The 23,630-nt window shown below is 38.5% G+C and overlaps 2 protein-coding genes across 2 annotated transcripts in view; one reads left to right on the top strand and one right to left on the bottom strand.

Annotated features, from left to right (window-relative positions):
• CCDC148 (coiled-coil domain containing 148) overlaps nucleotides 1–23,630 on the top strand; it is a 286,814-nt gene that overhangs the window by 193,738 nt on the left and 69,446 nt on the right. Inside the window, exon 11 of the mRNA XM_060106596.1 lies at nucleotides 21,129–21,269. Within this exon, the coding sequence (XP_059962579.1) occupies nucleotides 21,129–21,269 (141 nt within the window). The remainder of the gene's footprint in view (nucleotides 1–21,128; nucleotides 21,270–23,630) is intronic.
• Nucleotides 14,943–17,628, bottom strand: LOC132495102 (nucleolin-like). The gene has a single exon (XM_060106708.1). The coding sequence runs from the start codon at nucleotides 17,500–17,502 to the stop codon at nucleotides 15,358–15,360; it is 2,145 nt and encodes a 714-aa protein (XP_059962691.1). The 5' UTR covers nucleotides 17,503–17,628; the 3' UTR covers nucleotides 14,943–15,357.

The following is a 23,630-nucleotide window of genomic DNA, read 5'->3' as shown; positions in this document are numbered from 1 at the left end:
GAAAACCTCTCGAAATGCTGTATTTAAGATTGTCAGGTAATGTTCATGTCTCCTCAGAGCTCACTGATAATTGACCCTGCTAGTAACAAGCTGAGCATCAGCCTAGCCTTTTGAACCTGGATAGGAGGAGAGGGAATGGAGAAGAAGAATCAAATAAAACAAAGGATGAATCAATAGAAGTTAATTTACTATAGGGAGGCAAAGAGGATGTAAGATGCCTGAGCTTTCTAATCTGGAGTGTTTAGGGAAATAGAGAAACGAAAAGAACAATTTACTTTTTTTTTTTTTAGGTAAGAAGTGGATTTATTTAGAGAGATATACATTCCATAGACAGAATAAGGGCTGTCTCAGAAGGCGAGAGTGGCCCCAGGGTATGGTGATGTCTCGGAAAGTGAGAGGGGCCACGGGAGAAACACACTCCACAGACAGAGTGCGGGCCATCTCAGAAGGCAAGACGAACAATTTACTTCTGTGACAAAATCACTATGTTTGGTTTTAAGGCTTTAAGGCATGTTGTTTAAATGATAGTTATATCCCTAAATGAAGATAGTCAGCAGACAACATTTTATCTGATTTCAGTATAAGAAAATAGATGTATTGCAAGCTACTCATATACTGATGAATTATTATCTAAAAGATTTAGAAGAGTACACATAAAACCCTCAGAATAGCTTATTAACTTTAAAAATCTGCATCATTAATTCTGTTGGTGAAAGTGAAGGTGATGATGATTATGCTGAAACAGGATAGATCTGTTGCACAAAGGCAGGATGTTGTAAATGTTTACAATGCTTGATTATTGTAAACACTAAGCAGTTATTTGTATAATTTTCTCTTAAACATTTTAATCTGAAATCACATCCAACATGAATTGCTCATTTTTCCCAGGAGCTTTTTCTCTACCATTCATCTATGAAGCCTATAAACTGTGAATGAAATCCAGGATTGTCCTCTAAGAGTACACACATGTGGCTTCTGTCTACCAACATGTCAGCTTTTACCTTTTATGAAAATACTAAGGGTGCTTCCACAATAGGAAAAAGAACACCACACAAAGAGTGCCCATAGATGTAATCCACACATATATGTAATGTATACGTGCCAGAATAACCTGTGCCAGAGAGTTGTTATACTTGTATTGTCATCAAGAAAATTGAGAAATCTATCCTTCTGAATAGACTAGATTTTTTCTCCTTGCTAACAAAAGCTACTTTTGTATGCACAACCAGAAAAGTGATATATGTTGTCAAACATGATAATAATAATACAAACCTTTACAAGATCCCAAGTTTACCTATTAATAGTTCCCTCTATGGACATTTCTTAGAGGTAAGCTTTATTGGAGACACTTGAGTATAGCTTTAGTAGCCTAGCGTTCTCAGGATCAAGGACTCTGTTCCTCGTATAAAATAAAGTAATCCTTTCCTTTGTTATTTGCTTCTGTTCTAAATGGCACAAGAGTCACTGTCACTCATGTCCTCTCTCCAGACCTGGTGTGAACCCTTGTACAGAGTAAAGCTCCCTCGAGTAAGAGACTACACCTAGGCAAGCCACCTCAGTAGTTTTCCATATCACTCCAATGAGGCTCTGTCACAAAATGTGCAAGTAAAATAAGACAATGCAAATTTACAAATTACTTTAGTGAAGAATGAAAGTTAAATATTAATGTTTAGGGACTTCCCTGGTGGCGCAGTGGTTAAGAATCCACCTGCCATTGTAGGGGACACGGGTTCAAGCCCTGGCATGGGAAGATCCCACATGCCGCAGAGCAACTAAGCCCATGCACCACAACTACTGAGCCTGCGCTCTAGAGCTTGGAGCCATAACTACTGAGCCCATGTGCCACAACTACTGAAGCCCGCGTGCCACAACTACTCAAGCCCGCACTCCTAGAACCCATGCTCCGCAACAAGAGAAGCCACTGCAATGAGAAGCCCGCGCACCACAATGAAGAGCAGCCTCCTCTCACCGCAGCTAGAGAAAGTCTGCACGCAGCAACGAAGACCCAACACAGCCAAAAATAAATAAATGAATTAATTTTAAAAAATAGAAAAAATATTTTAAAAAATGAAAATAAGTATTAATGTTTAACAAGTTGACATTAATATTTTACTGTTTTCAATAAATTTAAAATACTATCTTTATATATCTCCTTAAGGTTCTAATTGAAGAGACACTTAAGTATTAAAAATCCAACAGTTTAGTCATATAACTTTGCAGCCTTATATCTCATGCTAGAAGACATGCCTAAATATAGTACTCACCAAAGAGGGAAAAAAAATGTGTCCCTTATGGAGAGTAGCAGCATAGGTTCTGCTCTGTTCTGTTATTTACTTCCCCTTTGAGCTGAGATACTTTCCAAAGGTGACTTAGCCTGTATACCACCTAAGGCAAGAACCAAGATAAGAGTTTGTGTGCAGGTAATTTATTTTGGAAAGTGACCTCAAGGAAGAAAAGTAGGGGCTTTGAAAGAGTCAAACAAGGAAGGAGGGAAAGCCATGCCTAGGATATATTATTATTTTGCTGATCACCACTGTGGGCAACATAATGTTAGTCTGTGTTCATTTCTACTGAGGAATCCTGTGAGGCACCATAGAGAAAATATCTTAGAACTAACTATTCTTCCAAGGAATGGAACTGTCCTTCCAAGGGGAGGAGTATGTATTCACCAGCTTCAATTCACCATTGGTCAGGAGTTGTCCATTAGAGTGTAAACTTTCTTGCCTTTCTAGGTTTACACATGCATCAGAATGAGAAGGTTTTTACACACATTTCACATGTGGGGTGGGGACAGAGAAGCCATGGGGCAGAAAGTGTGAGATACATGGTGGAAGTGAGGTGAGGTTGAGTTGCTTTCAGGTCCCACCTGTGAGCAGCTGGTTGCCACAACAACAGCTGCAGTCAAACGGTCGGCCAAGAGGGTATGAGGTGGGACAGAGAGATATCTGATATAGCAACTAATAAAGAAGAGTGAAGAAAAAATGATTTAGAAGAGGTCAGGCAAACTGAAACCACAATGATAAACTACTACACTTCTGTTAGAATGGCTTCAACCACTCCTACTCCCCCCCAAAAACTGACTATCCAGAAATCTGACAATATCAAGTTCCAGTGAGAATGTGAAGCAACTGGAACTCTCATACATTACTGCAGGATGGAACTGCAGGATGGTACAGCCACTTTGGAAAAATAGTTTGACAATTATAAAGTTAAACTTACGCTTAACCATATGACTCAGCAATCCTGCTGGGTATGTATCTGAATGAAATGAAAACTTACGTTTATACAAAAACCTGCATGCAGCAAGTGTTTATAAACAGCTTAATTGTAATCGCCCAAAACTGGAAACAACCCAAATGTCCTAAAACTAGTGGGTGGATAAACAATCTGTGCTGCATCCACGCAACAGAATGTTTCCCAATAACACAAAGGAATCAACTTCTATACGTGCAACAACATGGGTGAATCTCAGGTGCGTTATGCTAAGTGAAAGAAGCCAAGCCCAAAGACTACTGTTGTATAATCCCTTTTATATAAAACTGGAAAAGACAAAACTTACAGGGTCAAGAGACAGTAAACAGGCCTGAAGCCACGGCATAACGACTGAAGGACTGACCAGCCTAGGAGAAGAGGCAGGTTAAAGTATTTTTCAGTTAAAGCTGAAGCTGTTCTACTTATATGCAAGCAAAACTTAGTTCTTTCAGACATCAGTGAAAAGCTTGTTTTCCTATAATTAATACTTTGTTATCAACTGGAGAAAATGGCACAAGTCTCTTATCTCCTATTTAGTTCTAATACTATTATGTATTTACTAAATAAGCTGTGGGCTGAGAATAGATGTAAAAAGCTGAAATAAGTCTTTGCTCTAAAAGAGGTCCCTTGTCTGATAGAGGAGGCAACTTTAAAATAAATGATTTCAATTTAGTGAGATTAATTTTATAGTAATTCTATTAATTCACTTGGATGCATACCAGTAGGACTGGTGAGTCATATGGTTATGTCCTAGAGGTGATGGTGACACCAAAGATAATTGTCTTATCATGACTGGATCCAGGAAGGCTTTCCAGAGAAAGAGATGCTTGAGCTAAGACTGGAAAAGTGAATAACAATTTCCTACTAAAACAAGAGTTGGGTCGGGGATCAGGGTATTTCAGAAGTAGGAAAGACTATTCAAAGGCATGGGGAACTAAAACAGCATGACATATTTGAAGAATTGCATGTAGTTTGTTATAGGTGCAAGTAGTATGGTTTGGGTACAGGGAGGGTAAAGAAAGAATATTTTTGATAGATAATGGGGGAAATGATATGTCATGCTAAGAGTTTGAATTCTATCTGGTAGATGAGAAGTTGAAAACTGATAGCCTAAATATGAAATTGGGGCTTCATATATTTGTTTTTAAAAGTGTGGGTATATTTTCAACATTAAAATATTGGAAAATGTGCATACAAATCCAAACTTTCAGATTCTCTTGAAAAGTTGGAATATCTGGTTACCTGGGCCCTGCATTTCTATGTGGCAACAACTGGTGAGAGTCAAAAGCAACTGCCTTCCTTAGGTGCCTTTAGGTGGAGCATGTGCCTGTCCATCTGAGTCCAGTTCCTACCACCACTTGGGTGTCTTACACCCAGCCCCCTTTCCTTGCTTTTGATATTTGCCTGGCCCCAACAGATATTTGAACTTACGCGTCTGCTGGAGACAATGGGGAGCCATTGAAAGGCTTGAGGCAGTGGAGTAATATCAGATTTTTCACTATAAAAGGATTTTTCAGGCATGATGTGGAGGATGGATTGACATGGGATAAATCTGAAAGTGGGGAGTCCAGTTAGGACTAATTCTCAAAGTCTAGGAAAGGATGATGAAAGTTTAACTGAACTTAGTAGCTTTGGGGCTGGAGGTGTCATAAAGGAGTCTAGACATATTAAGGAGGATTTAGTGAGAGAATGGGAAGGGTATTGGAGAGAAAGGAGTCTAGAGTGGCTCTTGGCTTGGGCAACGGGGTGATGATCTATGATGCCATCAACCTGGATAGGGAATACAAGTTCTTGAAGGAAGGATAGTGATTCTGTCTTTGAATGTGTTGCTTTTAGAGGGCTGTGGATTACCCAGTAGACAGTTGGAAATATGGATCTAGAGCCATGGATTTGGGCGTTGTGACTACATTCATGGTACTGGAGGCCCAATGGGCTGAGTGAAAAGGAAAGAATAAAAAAGGAAAGCCTGGGAACAACAGAGGCAAAACAGTTTTAAATGTAAAAAATCCCCCAGACATTTGCACATAATGTATAGAATTATTGGTCAGTTACATTAGCTCTGTAATGACAGATAGGATCTTTTTTCTAGCTGGGAGTAATTATCTATACGCAGGAAACTTGCAATAGAACATAGACTTAAAAGACCAAATTCAAATTTCTAAATCTCCTGGCATAAGTAGCAGTTAGATTCACACCATCATGCTTCTGTTTAATATGTTTTTATGGATTAGGACAGAGTTGTCTCCTTGGCTGAATAGTATATAATTTTTTATAAGGGGTCATAGCTATTCCTTCAAGAAATGTATACAGAATAAGTAATTAGAAGGTTGGGGAAATTGGAGGAATGTATAAATGAGCTGCAGTGGAGTTGTCATTTAGAAGCAAAACTGGCTCAATCTTAAACATAAAACAAATGAATTCAAAATAATGCAGATTGTTCTAGTTTTTTACCTGCTCAGAACATTCATTTCAGAGGTTTACCAAGACTTTATGGAAAAGAATAAGATTTTCCATCTCCACGAACATATTGTAATATCAGTATAGCATCCTGCCTCTTTCTTAGTATCTATTTGGAGAAAGTTCAAGGTGACAGGATTTATCATCTTGTGCATGCTCAGGGAATTGATGTCTGTAACTTCTGTTAGCATTTTTGGGGATCATCTGAGTGAGCCCCCTTTGCATGCATATAATGGTTCCTTAACCTTTTATCTTCCCCTCCTCCCTTTTTTCCTATTGCTTTTATTTTTCCCCTAAGAAGATATTGCTTATTTTTTCTGATATGTTCTGACTGTTCTTTCTGCAGGAAGGCATTCAGGCAATATGCATAAATCAATATGCACTATATGTAGTTTGAAATATTTATTGCTGAATAACATACTAAGTGAAGGGGGGGTTTGCTGATGATAATGGAAGTCACTTTATGATTTTTCCCAGTTAATCTTCTTGTGATCTCCACTTCTCTTCTTGGCTCCCCTTTATAAGTAAGATGTAATGAGTTTGTGTGAAGAGATTAAAAGTATTGCCAAGTTCTTTAAATTATCTGTTGTTGATTCTGTGCTATATCTAGAAAGAACTGTGTTGATAAGTAAGAAAAGTATTCTCATTGATGGCTTCCTATTTGGGTCCTATGAGTTAGGAAATCCATAAACTGTAATCATTTTTTGTCACACTCTATAATCACTTTCCTTAATTTTTGTTCTCAGCAGTGGTCTCCATTTCATAACTCCAAAATTATCTTATTCTCATAAAAAAAGTCTATTCCAGTGGTTACTGATCTATGAGCATTTCTCTTAAGGTTTTATTCATTAAAATAATAACTCTAAGAGAAAAATATCAGAGCTTTGAGGTGTATGGTTATGCTACTATAAACCTGTGAATTTAAAAATAGTTTACTAATACTTATTTACATTATTTAATACATATCTCCCTCTTTCTCCCTATAGACAGCATACGATCCTAATTATAGGAAAGGATTCTAGATAAGTCATCCTCCTTTCTGTAATCTATTTCACTTGCTTTAATAAGGCAAATGCCTTGTTAGGCAAATATGCTAAATATTTTATTTGTATTTTATTTTTAACCATAGCTTAAGATAAGAAAGCTCAAATTGCAGAATCAAAAGTGTAGTCATTGGGCTTCCCTGGTGGCGCAGTGGTTGAGAGTCCGCCTGCCGATCGATGCAGGAGATACGGGTTCGTGCCCCAGTCCGGGGAAATCCCACATGCCGCGGAGCGACTGGGCCCGTGAGCCATGGCCACTGAGCCTGCGCGTCCGGAGCCTGTGCTCCGCAACGGGAGAGGCCACAACAGTGAGAGGCCCGTGTACCGCAAAAAAAAAAAAAGAAAAAGTGTAGTCATTTCTGGGGTTGATGGCTTTGTGGAAAATCCCTGATACTGAAATTAAATTTAGGGCTCAGCAGAAAGTTGTTTCAACTTTCTTGCAAGATGTTTGTTAGATCACAGATATCTTTAATAATGACTTTTACAGAGTACCTTCTATGAATTTAGCATTGTCGTTGATTTTGTAGATTACAAAAATTGTCTAAACTTTGACCTCAGAATATAAGAAGCATAAGATCTAGTTGGGAGCTGGGATATGTATGTGAAATGGCTAATTAACAAAACCTTTTTTCTTTCTTTTTTAAAATCTGAGATATAATTGACATAATTTTGTGTTAATTTTAGGCATACAGTATAGTGATTTGAAATATGTATATATTGCACGAAATGATTATCACAATAAGTTTAGGTAATATTCACCACCCCATGTAATTACTATTTTTTTCTCTTAAGATTTACCCTCTTGAAGGGATATGGGAACAGATGTATATGTATGACTGATTCACTTTGTTATAAAGCAGAAACTAAGTAAAAAAAAAAAAAAAAGATTTACCCTCTCAGCAGTTCTCAAATATACAATACAATATTGTTAACTATAGTCACTATGCTGTACATTATATCCCTAGGACTTATCTTATAACTGGAATTTTGTGCCTTTTGACCCCCTTCACCCATTTTGACACTCCCCACGCCCTGCCACTGTCTCTGGCAACCACCAATCTGTTCTCTGTATCTAAAAGTTTATTTTTGGTTTGTTTTTTGTTTTAGATTCCATGTGTAAGTGAGATCATACAGTATTTGTCTTTCTCTGTCTGGCTTATTTCACTTATCATCATGCTCTCAAGGTCTATCCATGTTGTTGGAAATGGCAGGGTTTCCTTCTTTTTAATGGCTGAATAATATTCCATTGTATTTGTGTACCACATTTTCTTTATCCATTCATCTGTCAGTGGACACTTGGGTTGTTTCCGCATCTCAGCTATTTTAAATAATGCTGCAATAAAGTTGGGGGTATAGATATCTTTTCAAGATAGTGATTTCATTTCCTTTGGGTAAATACCCAGAAGTGGAATTGCTGGATTGTATGAAAGTTCTATTTTTAATCTTTTGGGAACCTCCATACTGTTTTCCATAGTGGCTGCACCAATTTACTTTCCCACCAACAGTGTACAAGGGTTCCCTTTTCTCCATGTCCTCTCCAACACTCATTAATTCTTATCTTTTTGATGAGAGCCATTCTTGTTCATTCAACCAAGAAATATTCATTAAGCACCTACTTTGGGTGAGGCACTGTTCCAGGAGTGGGGTTAGAAAGTAAAGAAGGCCAAGTCTCTGCTGTCATGGAGTTTAAGTATAGTGAGAAACAATGATAAGAAAATAAATCAACTGATCAATAATATAATATTTTCCAGTTTTATTGAGAAATAATTGACATACCTCACTGTATAAGTTTAAGGTGTATAGCACGATGGTTTGATATACATTTATTGGAAATGATGACCATAATAGGTTTAGCTGTCCATCATCTCATATAGATACAAGAGAAAGAAAAAAATTCTCCTTTTGTTGAGAAATCTTAGGGTAATAATATAATTTTATATAGTGACAAGTGGAATGAAAATAAAGCAAGGTAATTAAAGAGTGCTTGGATGTCATCTATTTTTAGACACTATCAAGGATGCACATCAGAGATTGGATTGACAAATGGTGGAGAAGTCATTAGGAAGGGGCCCTGAATGACCTTGAAGGACAGATGAGCAGGAGTGAGGGCTTCTTGGACAAAGGCCAGTGACAGAGATAAACATGGGTGTGTAGCAGTAGGGAAGAGAGGAAGAGACAGAGGAGGAAGAGGAAGGTCTGGCCTATTTGCTCTGGGTAGTAATAGGAAATAAAGTCATATGCGTGAGGTCAAGTTCACATATGCCTTAAAAGATGGAGTCCTCCTTTGAATAAGGTGCTGTCCAGATAAATAAATGTCCATAGGAGCCACTTGAAATGGTGGCAAATGCAAAGCCACTGCTATTAGAATCATGTGTAAGGGAGCAAAAATATGTGAAAATCCAATAGACAAATATCTACTGAATGCATTGAATCAAAATGACACTGAAGTCAGGAAAGTCAGCTAGAAAGCAATTGCAGCAATCCAGGAATATAGTAAACATTTGTGTAGCACTTATGCTTTCTTATCTCATTTATTCACCCATTCAAACATATTTATTGAGCATCTATTAGGTGTCAGGTGGTGTGTAAGGCACTGGAGATACCATAGTGAGCCAATCAGATATGGTCCCTTCTTCATGGAGATCACAGTGTAGTGGGGTAATAGACACTGGTAATGTAATCACAGGGCTGAATGTCTGATTTCAAACTGTGGTAAGTACATTGAAGAAAAAGTAAACAATGTTATGGGAGCATGCAGCTAGAAGGCTTTATCTCCTATAGGGTGGGTAGGTAAGGCTTCCCTGACAGACACTGGAGCTGAAATCTGGGACTAAGTATTGGTTAGGAAAATGTGTGGATGAGGCAAAGAGGAGGGGAGGAGCATTCCAAGCAAAGGAAATGTCTTGTTCAACATCCATGTAGCTGGAGGAAATGTGGCTTGTTTAGGGGCTGAATGATGGCCAGGGCTCCTGGAGCAAGAGGGTGAGTCTGTGATTGGTATGAGGTTAGGAGTTGGGGCTGAAGGCATAGGCAGGGCCAAACCCTAGAGGTCTTGTAGTCCATAGTTCGGAGTTCAGACTTCACCCCAAGAGTGCTGGAAACCATTGAAAGTGTAGGAAGTGAGATAGTGGTGTGGGCAGGGAATGAAACCAGAGTGGATGCAGGATATATCTGGGTAACACTAGGATGGGAGCCCTGAAGATAGAATCGAATGTGGGTGCAAGTGATAGTCAGATGCACAGTCTACAGGACTTGGTAATGGATTATATGTGGAGTGTCAGGGACACAGCGTCAGGATGATTCCTGAGTTTCTGGCTTGTGCAAATTGATGGTATTTGCACAGCAATCCTGTAAGGTGTGTGTCACTGTTATCCCATTTTACATTATTCCGAAGTTACAGGTGGTTAAACAATGTACCCCAGGGAATATCATTAATAAGTCACGGAGTAGGACTCAAGGTTTCTGACTTCAAAACCTGGGTTCTCTCATCATGCTTCTGGGTTGATTGTATTATAGAAAGAATAAGGACTGTGGCTTAATGATGGCAACACAGTAGCTTTGGTCTTTATATCAGAGAGCCATAGAATCTCAGCATTGGAAGCGATTATAGAGAACATCCTGCTGTGTTTTTCAAGCTTCTTTCACTGTGACCTACAGTGAGAAATGTATTTTACATCACAAATGAATACACGCACAACACACACAGATACATACACACAATGGAAATTAAAATTTCTTGAAACAGCATTACTGTAATGACATGAGATGCTCTCTGATACTTTCTTCCATAAAGAAATGCTAGTTCCCATCCATAAAATTTATTTCCTTATCCACTAGTGTGTTGTAACCCTTTGTTTGAACAACCGATTTAGTTTTCATTTTTCAAAGAGAATTTGAGGCCCAGAAATGGGAAATGATTTCCCTAGATCTCATAGCCAGCAGGCAAGTGATTTCCTGACTGTTAGCCCCATTTTCTGTCTCCATTATACAGTCTGGCTTTGTCAGCTTCGTAAATAAAATAGACTGATAGGTTTGTAACTTTTGTCCCTTAGGAAAAAATATATGTTGATAGTTTTCCACTTATTAACATTTAGTTTGTTTCTTCCTCTGCAAGTCTTGTTTTACACTAAGGTTAAGACCCTCTGGGACCCAATTAAATGAAACTTTGCACGATTTTATTTGAAAAGAAAAGGACATGAAACAATCAAGATAATAGTGCATAATCATTGAGATTCTGTAAACGACTGATAAAAAGTCACAGAAAATGGGAAGTAGTTATCAAAGAGAGGTGATAAAAAATGCACTTATGAAGTCACCCAAGAAACCAAGGGACAATTGTGAAGCCAAGAGGAAAAGACAAATCTTTTTGCTAAGCAAAAATGCTAAGAAGAGTATAGAAAGCTTTAATAATGTATGCGAAATCACAGGTACTGTATTTCATGAGTGGAGTTTAAACATAAATGGAACACATAAGATAAAGCTTAGTTAAGCAATATTGAAAAATGGTGAGACATGTGGAAATTTTAATGGAACTATCACACTGTTGAAGATTTAATAAAATGAAAACTTGAAGTTTACTCAGCTGAACTGAATTTAGAAGCTTATAGAAACATTTAAGGAGAAGACAGAAAAGGATTTGCTTGACACTTTTTTGGACACGTCCTCTAACATTGCTAGAAATAGGAATTCATTGTTGAAAATCCTGACAAGGTTTTCTGGATATTTTCCATGAGGCAATCAGAGGTAGAGCTTGGGAATCCTGGAAACAGCTATGACCAGGAAAGCAAGGATCCGTCATCACAGGGTGGAAGAGTCAGAAAATGGTAGTATGTCTGAGGAGGGTACCTTTCTTTCCAAAGACCAGTCCAGTGGGGAGAAAGGGAAATACTGTCAATCTAACTCACAGGCATAGTCTCAGAGACTTTTCCATGCATTTACCAACAAGTATTTCTTGAACCCTTACTAAGTGCTAGATGCCAAGCAAGGCTCTGGAGAGAGCCCATGAATAAAACAAATCTGGTCCCTGCCCTTAAGAAGTTTGTAGCCAAGTGTGAGATATAGGCAAATCCACATGGTTCCATGCTGATGTGTGCTGTAATACAGGAGAGGGACAAGTTGCTAGGAAAGTAGGGAAGTAGGAAAGAGGCAGCTGACCTGAACATGGTAAATTAGGGAAGGCTTCCTGGAGCAAATGATGACTAAGCTTAGGGTTGAGTAGGATAGGGAAAAGTTAGCCAGATGAAGCGTGAAGATGATAGCTTGTTTGTTTCAAGGATTACTTCACACCATGTGCTTAATGCCTTTATAAAGCATAGGCCTGGCACACAATAAGCCTCATATATGGCAGTTTTTAATATTTTATAATCATCAGTTACAGGCACTGGTCAATGGTACTTTTCCCATATAAAACAACACACATGATACAATGGTCCATAAATAATAGCAGATAGAATTCACAATTAATGTTTAATTGTCTGTTATTATTTAACAGGCTTATAAAACACTGACGTTCCTCATTGCAATTCATTTTGCTTGAAGAAGACAATTGCGGAGCATGCCATATTGTGGTCTCTCTATATAAGGAAAATATAAAATAGAATCAGAATATTAGGACTTAAAGATTAAGTATAGAACTCACCTGATCCAGTCCTCCCCTTTAACATGCGAGAAAACTAGGTTAGCCATTTGCTCAAAGTAACATTGTTATCCGTTAGTGGCAGAGAGAAGACAAAAAAGCTGGTATTTTGACCAGCAGTTCAATACTCATTTCCTTTATACCGCATCGCCACTTAGAGTTATTTTCAAAGCTTTCAATTTTGATGTAAAATTGTGTTAATATTGTTGCCTTGATGTTAATTTCCACTATTGCCTTTGAAGCTTTCATGGGCTTCATTTTGTGTTTTTCTAGTACTTTATTCACCCTGAAAATATGTATGTTAATTAATTTCCCTTGAACCATTTAACTTTTACATTAAGAGCAAGGGATACATGTAATACTACTAACCATTTTCATTTTAAATCCTTAATTTATTATTTGCAACAGATGAACATATTTTAAACTTCATTTGTTCTCTGTTAGGTTAAGGTTTCATTCAAAGACTGTATTAACTAAAGAACTGGGAAAATGTCCTGTAGTTAATAATCTAAATAATGCTTTCCTTATAATGTGCTCCTGACTGCCACTGTGGTAATGTTCTTTCATGATTGCTAAACTTGCATTTGTTTCATGATTTATGGTGTGTGCCCAATTTAAAAAACTACATTATCTTATCTTTTCTGGAGAACAGGAGAAACATCATTTAGACTTGCAAATGACAAGGAGGGCAATTAGGTAAATTGGATAAACTGGGTTACTTGAGTTTTATTGGTCTGGTTATTTTCTTGCTATACTTACCTTTTGAAACAGAAATCTTGACCAGTTATAAGTATTTGCTTATATTTAGCTTCATAAATCATATGACATCACATGTGCAAAGGTCATTCAATGATAATTCCCATAAATTAGTCTTAAATCAAAAGGTGATAAGACTAGTTCCAAAACACAAACTTCTTTCTACTGAAATTTATAGAAATAGTCTCAGTACTTGGAAAGGATGAATGTATGCTATTTTTCTTTACATTAGTTCACTGCATCTCTGGTCTCATAGTCTGAGAACCTTGAGACTACAGTCTTTTAATATACAAATCTCTTTGGACATACATTATATTTTATGGTTTATTTTGTTTTTTTACAAAAATTTTAGTATGGAAAAATGTAAAAACATACAAAATCTATCATCACTCAACTTCAACAATTATCAGCTTATCAGTCAAATACCCTTACGTACTGTCCCATGCCCACTGGATAATAGTTAGCAAATCCCCAAATATCATATCATTTCATATGTATTTCAGTATATATCTCTAAAATGAAAGACTCTTTAAAAAAAATAACCGTACTATGATCGTACCTAAAAACTTTAACAGTTTCCATAATAGTATCAACTAACTAGTCAATATTGAAATATCTCTAATTGTTTCAAAATTTTTTTACATTTGGTTTATTCAAATCAGAAACCAAATACTATCCACATATTGCATTTGGCTGATACTGTTTCTTTTTTTTTTTTTTTTTTCATTAGTTTGCTTTTAATTTTTATCAGAGTATAGTTGCTTTACAATGTTGTGTTAGTTTCTACTGTACAGCAAAGTGAATCAGCTATACGTATACATACATCCCCTTTTTTGGATTTCCTTCCCATTTAGGTCACCACAGAGCACTGAGTAGAGTTCCCTGAGCTATACAGTAGGCTCTCCAACGGTGCACTTTAGTTTTTAGGTTTGCCTGACCAGAGGATGTCCCTCTGCTGGCTTGATTTTTCTTCCCAGCAGCACCCAAACTTCCAATCTTCCACCCTTTCTAACCAGGTTATTTGTCCTGGTCTGCGCCTTTAGTACTTACAATGGACTTGACTTGGTGAGTGGTGCATGATATGCACAAGGTTTAGATTCCCTCATCCTGCCAGCAACTCATAACCAGGACAAAACTAAGCTAATTCAAATCCTTTACTTTGCCCTCTAGTCTACCAGTACCGTATTTTTGAGTTGGCACTTTCATTCTGTACCATCTTGCACACCATTTTTCAACTAAATATATCATGTTAATCGCTTGACCTAGGCCTCTCATGTGACCTTTTACTGGAAGTGGGAGGGTGGGGGTGGGCAAGGGAATGCTTAACAAGCCAGAATGTCCACCAAAGGCCTTTCTTGTTGGTTTAACCTGAGGGTGCTGGGGGAATTACAAAAGATATTAGGTCCATCGGCTAGACTGGTAGTTTCCTCTCCGGCCTCACAGTCCCAAAGCCTCCATTTTGGCCCATTCATCCAGCAGGAATTATACTCATCAGTCATTGCTCTCGCATGCATATCTAAAAAAGCCCGGACCAAAGTGTTCCTGGCCCTCTTTCCAAAGCACTTTTTCAGGACACCTGACCCCTCAGGCCTGTTTCTAAGTGGGGTAAGGCCACAGTGGACTTCCAATGAGCCTTTCACATGACATACACAGGGCTGCAAAAACTTATGGCTGGGATACCTGAAACCAAAGCATAAGCATTTTCACAGGGGGTGGAGATCTGGAGTGGCAGAACTGATTTGCCATGCTCCACTCTCAGTGATATTCCAGGAGAAACACTCTAGGACAGGAAGTACAAGTCTGGCACCAGAGTTTAGGACTTTTAATTTGTCCCAAAGTTGCTAAAGCAAAAATCATGATAAAACATTCTGCTTTCCTTTATAACCCACCAACGCAAAAAAAACAAAACAAAACCAAAAAACTCCGTAGGAAAAAAATGGTTTTGTACATGGGAGGAAACAATATAAATTCAAAACTTACAGATAAGGGTTAGCTCTATCACGCATCTCTTTAAAAAGTTTATACGAATATCCAGTCAACACCAACAGGGTTATCTCCCTTGAAATGTTATCTATACGGGTTTCCAAGTAGACCACAGGGCTGTATACTGTCTTGGAATGTCCTCAGAAGGCTCCGTCATTGAGCAGGTAACAGAGTAAAAACCTCAGAGTCCTTTCTTTCAAATGGAAGAGGGGAAGACAGGGATAGAAGAAACTATTCAAACTTCGTCTTCTTTCCTTGTGGCTTGTGGTCTCCTCCTCCTCCTCTGCCGCCTCGGAAGCCTCCTCGCCCTCCAAAGCCTCCCCGGCCTCGGCCTCCAAATCCACCTCGGCCGCCACCTCTGCCTCCTCCTCGGCCACCGAAGCCACCTCTGCCTCCTCCTCGGCCACCGAAGCCACCTTCACCCTTAGGCTTGGCCCAGTCCAAAGTAACTTTGTTTCCATCGATTTCACCATCTTCCATGGCCTCCTTGGCAGCTTTGGCCTCTTCCTCGCTGTTGAAGTCTACAAAACCAAACCCCTTAGAGGATCCAGTCTCCCGGTCAGTGACTATCCTTGCACGAATAGAGCCGTCAAACGACTCCTTTAATGTCTCTTCTGTAGTATCCTCAGACAGACCTTTGACGAACAGAGTTTTGGATGGCTGGCTTCTTGCATTAGGTTGTCCCCTGGGTCCTTGCAACTCCAGCCTGATGGCTCTGCCCTCAATTTCCCTTTTATTACATGAATTTAAAGCTTCTTTAGCATCTTCAAATGACACAAATTCTATAAATGCATACCCTTTAGATTTGCCACTTTGGTTCTGGGCCACTTTGATAAACGTTGCCTTCTCAAATACTTCCTGAAGAGTTTCTTCCGTTGCACTATAGGAGAGGTTGCTTAAAACCAGGGTTTTTGATTCACCAGTCCAAGTGCTATTCTTTCCACCTCTATGGTCTTGACCTTGACCTTTCTCTCCAGTATAGTACAGGGAAATGGATCGCCCATCTATCTCTGTTCCCTGCTTTTCTTCCAAGGTTTTCTCTGCATCAGCTTCTGTCTTAAATTCAATATAAGCAATCCCTTTACTCTTTCCATCCTTGCTGACTAATCTGATCTCCACAGCATCTTCAAACACTTCTTTTAATTCTTCCTGAGTAATTTTATAAGGAAGATTTTTAGCCAAAAGTGTTCTCGCATCTCGCTCTTTCTTACTGTCTTTTCCCTTTGGTTTTTCTAGTTTAATTTCATTGCCAAAGACTTTTAAACCAGTGAGTTCCAAGGCTTTTTCCAGGTCTTCAGCAGATTCAAAATCCACGTAGCCAAACTTCCTAGACAAACCAATTCTGACATCAACAACTGCAAGATCATTTTTCGCAAAAAGGTCACTGATAGCCGTTTTCAATTCAGGAGCAGATTTACTGAAGTTCAGGTTTCCAACAAAGAGATTGAAAGATGTAGTTGGTTCTGTGGCTTCCACTTTCTGTTTCTTCGCTTCAGGAGCTGCTTTTTGTTTGGCCATTTCCTTCTTTCGCTTTCCAGTTGCTTCTTTGACAAGTTCTTCCTCCTCTTCCTCCTCCTCCTCCTGGTCATCTTCTTCCTCCTCCTCGTCTTCATCCTCCTCCTCCTCCTCCTCCTCCTCCTCCTCATCGTCATCGTCATCCTCATCTTCATCTTCAGCAGTGCCCTTTGCCTTCACAGGAGCAGCTTTTGCTGGAGCTTTCTTTCCTTTGGCTGGTGCAGTCTCCATAGCTTCTTCTTCAGAGTCATCCTCGTCATCCTCGTCATCCTCATCATCGTCTTCACCGTCATCTTCATCCTCGTCATCCTCATCATCTGAGGCAGGAGCAGCAGCTGCTTTCATCACCGCTGGCTCGAATTCATCCTCATCCTCCTCTTCATCATCCTCATCCTCCTCTTCACTGTCATCTTCATCTTCCTCATCACTGTCTTCCTTCTTGGCATTCTTGCCGTTCTTTGCTCCCTTGGCTGGAGCGGCTGCTCCCTTCTTACCAGGGGTTGCTACCAATGCTTTGCCTGGTGTGGCTCCCTTTTTGCCAGGTGTTGCTACTGCTTTGGCAGGTGTAACTGTCTTCTTGGCTGGCGTAGCAGCTGTCTTTTTGCCAGGGGTGACAACTGCTTTCTTTGCCGGTGTGGCAACTGCAACCTTTTTTGTTGGGGAAACCATCACCTTCTTTGCTGGAGTTGTGGTAGCCTTTTTGCCTTTTTTCTGAGGAATAACAACCTCTTCTCCACTGCTATCATCCTCTTCATCTTCTGACATTTCCTCATCTTCACTATCTTCTTCTACCTCCTTTGGGGGAGGAGCCATTTTCTTGGGGTCACCTTGATTTTTACCGGCCTTTGCAAGCTTTACCATGATAGCGGCTTAGGACTGCGGAGTGTGTGGCGAGCGAGTGGCGCAGATGAGGCCAGAAGAAGCGAAGCAACGTCAATGGTGGCCGCTGATCGCAGAGCTCGTACGCTTGGCTGCCAGCTAGAGCTCGAGACTCTGATACTGTTTCTTAAATCTCTTTTAACTCATATTTTCCCTTCCTTCTTTTTTCCTTATAATTTGTTAAATCCTTGAAAGTTTTTCAAATTTCAATTTTGCTGATTGTATTCCCATAGTGTTCTTTAATGTGTTTTTCCATTGACTGAATTTTCTGTAAACTGATAGATAGGTCTAGAGATTTGATCATATTCATTTTCATATTTTGGCAAGAATGGTTCAGGAGAATGTTGTATACTTATACCAGTATGCCAAAATGGCTGCTTGTTTCTCAGTGATGTTAAGATTATTCAGCGTTTTCAACAGTTGTCAGACTGATCCATCCATTATAACGTTTCCTATCAGCTGTCAAAATGAAGTTTTTAGTAGCAATTGATGATCATGAACAAGGATCCATTATTTCATTATGTGTTGCAATATGGTATATTCTCATGCTATCATTTCTTTTTTATTTATTTGGTTCCACTTTAAATGTGTTTTTGGTAAATTAAATAGGTACTAATTGAGCACCTATGTTGTGCTAGCACTCTGCTAGACAGTATAAGGGGAAAACAAAATACGTATATACCATGGACTCTGCTCTAAATGAAAATAGAAACATTATGCTCAAAATGATTAGAGAACAGTTATCATATGGTAAGTGAAATAAAAGAGAGATGAGTGTGGGTTGGAGAATGTTTCATGCAAAATGTGAGACACGTGGTGGACCAAGAAGCACTTTATGAAATAGAGGGGAACAGAGGGCATTTCAGGTGGGGGAATAGTTTGGGTCACGCCATGAGGCTAAGAACAAGAATGGTGGTATAAGGAAAGGCACAGGAAAAAACCTACCTAGAGATTACACATTAGCTAGATTAAAGTAGGGCATTGGTTGGAAGTGAGAAAGCTAAATTATTTAGGTCATATTTGGAGAAATTGACATCACCCCATGAGCTTTCTGGTATTGTTCTAAATACATTTGGCACATAGACTTTGGGTGGACTAGGAAATTACAGCACAGTGGCTTAGGGAAATTCAATAGTCTAGAAGTTGATTTGTTATAAATAAAAGCTCATCTGAGCTTAAGAAATATAAGATTGTTCAAGTAAAAGGTAAAATGTAAAGAATTAGTCATGTTGATAGATGTACATAGTAATAAAAGTGGAAACTACAGAGATACTTGTGGTTTCACAGAACAAACAAGATTGTCTGAAAGAAGAGGCAGATGCACAGGGCTTGGTGTGAAGCTATGGCAAAGTTAAAGAAGTTGAGTTTAATTTTGGAAATGTTGTGTTTTGGGTGCACATACATACAGCAAAGTCTTTAAGCATTTGTTAGGATGGGATTGCAGACAAAAATGCAGAGTTGATATTGTACATTTTAGAGTCAGACCAACAGAAGTGATAGGTTAACTCATAGGAGAGGATGAGCACATCAGATAACGAACAGAGAGAGGCTGAGGTTGAGAAAGGATAGCAGTAGAGTTGCGGCTATAGGGTAGACACAGGAAGCAGGAAGAAGAGAAGAAGGTAGTATTCATTGGTGGAGAAGCAGGGGACAGTGTTATAGCTGAGGAAGGAAAGAGTTTTAAACATGAAGAGATGGTTGACAGGGTTAAGTACCAACCATGAGGTTAAGGAAAGAGGGACCAAAAACTATCATTTAGGTATTCAGGAGAGTGATCCCTGGCAACACTTGACAGGACACTTGATTCTGATATAGCATGTTGCAGATGGAAGGTGGGTACAGAAAGGAATAGTTGGGAAGTAGGAGGTCAGGACAGAAGGCATAGATGATCTTATTCTAGGAACAGGGTTCAAATCAAGAAGATAAATATGGCCAAGATAAGCAGTAGATGGGGAAACCTAAGTGTGCTTGAAAATCAAGGGTCTGAATTTCCGTGGTTATTTTGATAAATAGAGCAAAATATATTTTTAGAAAATAAACTTTGAATAATGAAAGTGCAAAAAGAGCTTAACTATTTAGTCATTTTAGCTCATCATATTTCTATGATATTTATTTATTCAATTTTCACTTTATATATTACCATAATTAGTCATGCTTATATCAAATATGTAAGGCAAAGAGGTATTAAACTGAGAATGCTAGTTTCCTTTTCCAAAAAAAATTTCTGCATACTTCTCCATCTCCCTCCTCTCTGCTTCGTTAGCTACGTGTGTACATGGAACATGTGTTTGTTTTTATTTTGTTAGTTTCATTGGTTTACTGCTTGCAAAGATAATACATGTTTATTGTAAAAATGTCACTTGGCATAGAAAGGCTTAAGAATAAATTTTTTAAATTCCATGAAATGCTACTATTCAGAGATAACCAATATTATTGTTTTGGTAAACCTCCTTCCAAATCTCTTTCTATGTGTAGATACATAGATGATAATTTATATTAATGAGATCATACTATAAATGTGGTTTTGCACCTGCTTTTTTGCATCTAATAATATGTTGTGGATATTTTCTATGTTGATGAATATGGAAATATAGATCCTTTTTCAATGGCAGTCATTGTATGACGATACCATAATTAATTTAAGCTATCTCTTGTTGCCAGACACTTAGACTCTTTCCAGTTTTTCTGTTTAAGCAGAACTGCAGTGAATATTCCTCATGGGTACATTTTTGTGCGCTTGTCCAGTTGATTGTCTTCTTTGAATAACTTCCCCAAAGTGGGGTTGTGGGTCAAAGACTATGCATGTTTTCTATTGTGATATGTATTTACATATTGGCCAGTGTCCTCTAGAAGTGCTGTGCCAATTTTACTTCTACCAGTAACACCTGTCAGTACCCAGAAAGTTTTTTTTTTTTTTTTTTTTTTTGCTGTATGTGGGCCTCTCACTGCTGTGGCCTCTCCCGTTGCAGAGCACAGGCCCCGGACGCGCAGGCTCAGCAGCCATAGCTCATGGGCCCAGCCGCTCCGCGGCATGTGGGATCTTCCCAGACCGGGGCACGAACCCGTGTCCCCTGCATCAGCAGGCGGACTCTCAACCACTGCGCCACCAGGGAAGCCCCAGAAAGTTCTTTTAAATGTCTTATCATTTTTTTCATCTTCATTCAGGTTCATTTTATTCACTTACAAAAATCAGGATGAAATATATCAGTAATTCTTAAAAGTTTTAGAATATTAGGACCATTTGAAAACTGTTGACCAGAAACTGGAACTATTGTTCCAGAAAATCACAGCTGTGCAAAAACACAAAACTTTTACATAATACTTACGAGAATTCACAGATCCTTTGAAGTCAGTTCACGGACTCTTTAGGATTTCATTCCATGAATCCAAGTGAAGAATCTCTGAATGAGGTGATTTTAAAGTTGCTTTCTCCTTTTAATACTAACACACACACACATCTTACACATATATCACACACTCATGTGCACACAGAATTTTAATGTGTACTTGGAAAATCTTTGACATCTGCTTGATCCAGAACCTAGTCTCCTTGTGATCTGTGAAATCACTTGAGTGTGTATAGTTATTGGAATGAATTTCTATTTCAGGTTCTTCAGTGGCGAGCCCACCAGGAAGAGGTAGCAAGACTGGAAATGGAAATTTCTGCCAGAAGAAGAGAAAAGGAAGAGGAGAAAGAGAAACTGTGGAAGAAGAAGGAATTGTTACAAAGAGAAGAGAAGAAAGAAAAAGTATTTATACTGTTGCTGTGAATGTGTGAATGAATGTTTAATTGCCTGATTGAGATTTGATTGACCTTGGTGTTTGGCATGGAAACCTCATAAGCAGTTCTTAGAAAGATTCATAAGGTTCTAGTGGAGTCTTGCTTAAATATATTTGAGCTTCAGAGACATGGAGGAGAACCCACTTTATTGACCTTCACAAGCACAAGTACATGTGATTAGAAGAGATGCTGTAGATAAAGAAAAGATAGGGTTTGTGATTGTTGTTAAATCGTGTACTAAGTAGGGACATGGCCAAACCAGAGGTACTGAGATACCATTTTGGTTGACTGCAGTACAGCAAATGACTATCAAAAGATGTCCTTGGGCTTCCCTGGTGGCACAGTGGTTGAGAGTCTGCCTGCCAATGCAGGGGACACGGGTTCGTGCCCCGGTCCGGGAAGATACCACATGCCGCGGAGCAGCTGGGCCCGTGAGCCATGGCCGCTGAGCCTGCGCGTCCGGAGCCTGTGCTCCACGACGGGAGAGGCCACAACAGTGAGAGGGCCGCGTACCGCAAAAAAAAAAAAAAAGATGTCCTTATTGGGAAAATACATTATACTGCGGCCAGTACAATTCATGGAATACCAAAAGGCCCTTTAAAGAATTTACTTCTTGGTTTATTATGTGTTAGATTGTTTGGTGTTTCATATTGATACAAATTCATCACCTACTTTTGAACGAACATTTGTTTCCCAATCTTCAAAATATTAATCAAAACACTTATTTTTTTAATTTTTAATTTTTATGTGGGGGCTGTGCCATGCAGCTTGCAGGATCTTAGTTCCCCAACCAGGGGTTGAACCCATGCCCTCTGCAGTGGAAGCATGGAGTCCTAACCACTGGACCGCCTGGGAATTCCCCGAAACACTTATTAACAGCTTTAAAATGATTTCTGACAACCTGTGGAAAGTAAAACATATTCAGAGGAGATTTTAAAAAAATATATGAGATATTTGTTTAGATATTTTGTTTTTCCACACCACAAAAGTGATAGAATTTACAGTAAAAAGTATTTTTCTTTAAGATTTTATGACTTCTGTGGAAATGATTCACAAAAGGCAATTTATGATCAATTCCATAACATAATGAGAGGAACTTCCATTAACCTGTACACCTGTATTGGCTTGGTCTGCATGATATGTAAAATATTTTCTTTTGGAGTTGCTTAAAGTGCTAAAAATGACTAATTCACAGTCCTTGATGAGTAAATTTTTGCTTTTGTGAACACAGTTGATACTTTATATGGTCAACCAGGTTTATGAAGCTCTTGTCTAGAAGTTTTTCCTTTAAAATTAAACATGAGGGGGAAGAAAAGGCACTATGGTTTTTTAGCTAGAAGTCAGATTTCTGCACTTTATACTTCAGTTGCCATTATTCTTGCTTGTTTTGTGCTCTTATATCAGCAAATTGGTGTCAAGTCAGCATGTGTAAAAAATAACACGTAGAGAAGTTATATGATATTTGACAAAGTAAGCTGCAAAGAAGATGGAATTTACAGTCTAACTTCTAAGGAAGTTGGGTGGTTTCATCAAGTCCCCATCAAGAGAGAAACTCATAAATATCAATCATGTTTCAAATAACATAGGTGAACTATACACATCTCTGTGGGAAAACTTAACAATTATTAACTGTTATGAAACTACATATCCTTAGAGATTTGTCATCTACCTGGGCCCCTTGCATAGCCCTTCCTCTCTATGAATTAGTATAATCATGAAAAGTAATGTATTTTTAAGCATTTGTTTGCATGTAGTGTCATTTTAAGTGCCATATAAAGAGATTTAGATACAGTTCCCCTTTCTGGGAACTTACAAAGACAGTGAAAGAATACACAAATTAGTAACTCAAGTATTGAGAATTGAAGTAAGTGCATTTCATTGTTAAATTTGAGTTGGGGAATTGGCATGGTTATACAGGAATGGACAGACAGACTGCTTGCTGTTTTCTCCTCAGTCTCTTACATTTCTGGAAATGAGAGAAAGGTGTTTTGAAAGATGAGAGAGAGACCTTTATTAGCTTGCAGATAAGCTATTGACATTTGGCTTGAAATCTGCCCTGACACCAAAACAACAACAACAAAACAAACAGTGATGGAAGGAATAATTAAGCTCTAAGCCAAATTCATGGTCAATCTCTTGAAAGTGTATGGGCCCGAGGCATATATTTTATTTTATTTATTTTCTTTTAAAAATTATTTCTTACATTTAGAAAAAAAGTTTAAAATACAGAGATTGATGTAATAAATACATTAGTACTCATCACCTAGCATTGAAACTGTTGACATTTTTCATTGTTTCAGGTTTATTTTATTTTATAGATAAAGTTGAA

This window comes from Mesoplodon densirostris, chromosome 8 (assembly GCF_025265405.1).
Source record: "Mesoplodon densirostris isolate mMesDen1 chromosome 8, mMesDen1 primary haplotype, whole genome shotgun sequence".
NCBI classification, from domain to species: Eukaryota; Metazoa; Chordata; class Mammalia; order Artiodactyla; family Ziphiidae; genus Mesoplodon; species Mesoplodon densirostris.
The sequence above is the reverse complement of the archived record's forward strand: the minus strand, read 5'-3'. Positions and strand labels throughout refer to the sequence as shown.

Coding starts and splice junctions, on each gene's coding strand:
- LOC132495102 (XM_060106708.1), bottom strand. CDS start 17,502: ATGGTAAAGCTTGCAAAGGCCGGTAAAAATCAAGGTGACCCCAAGAAA.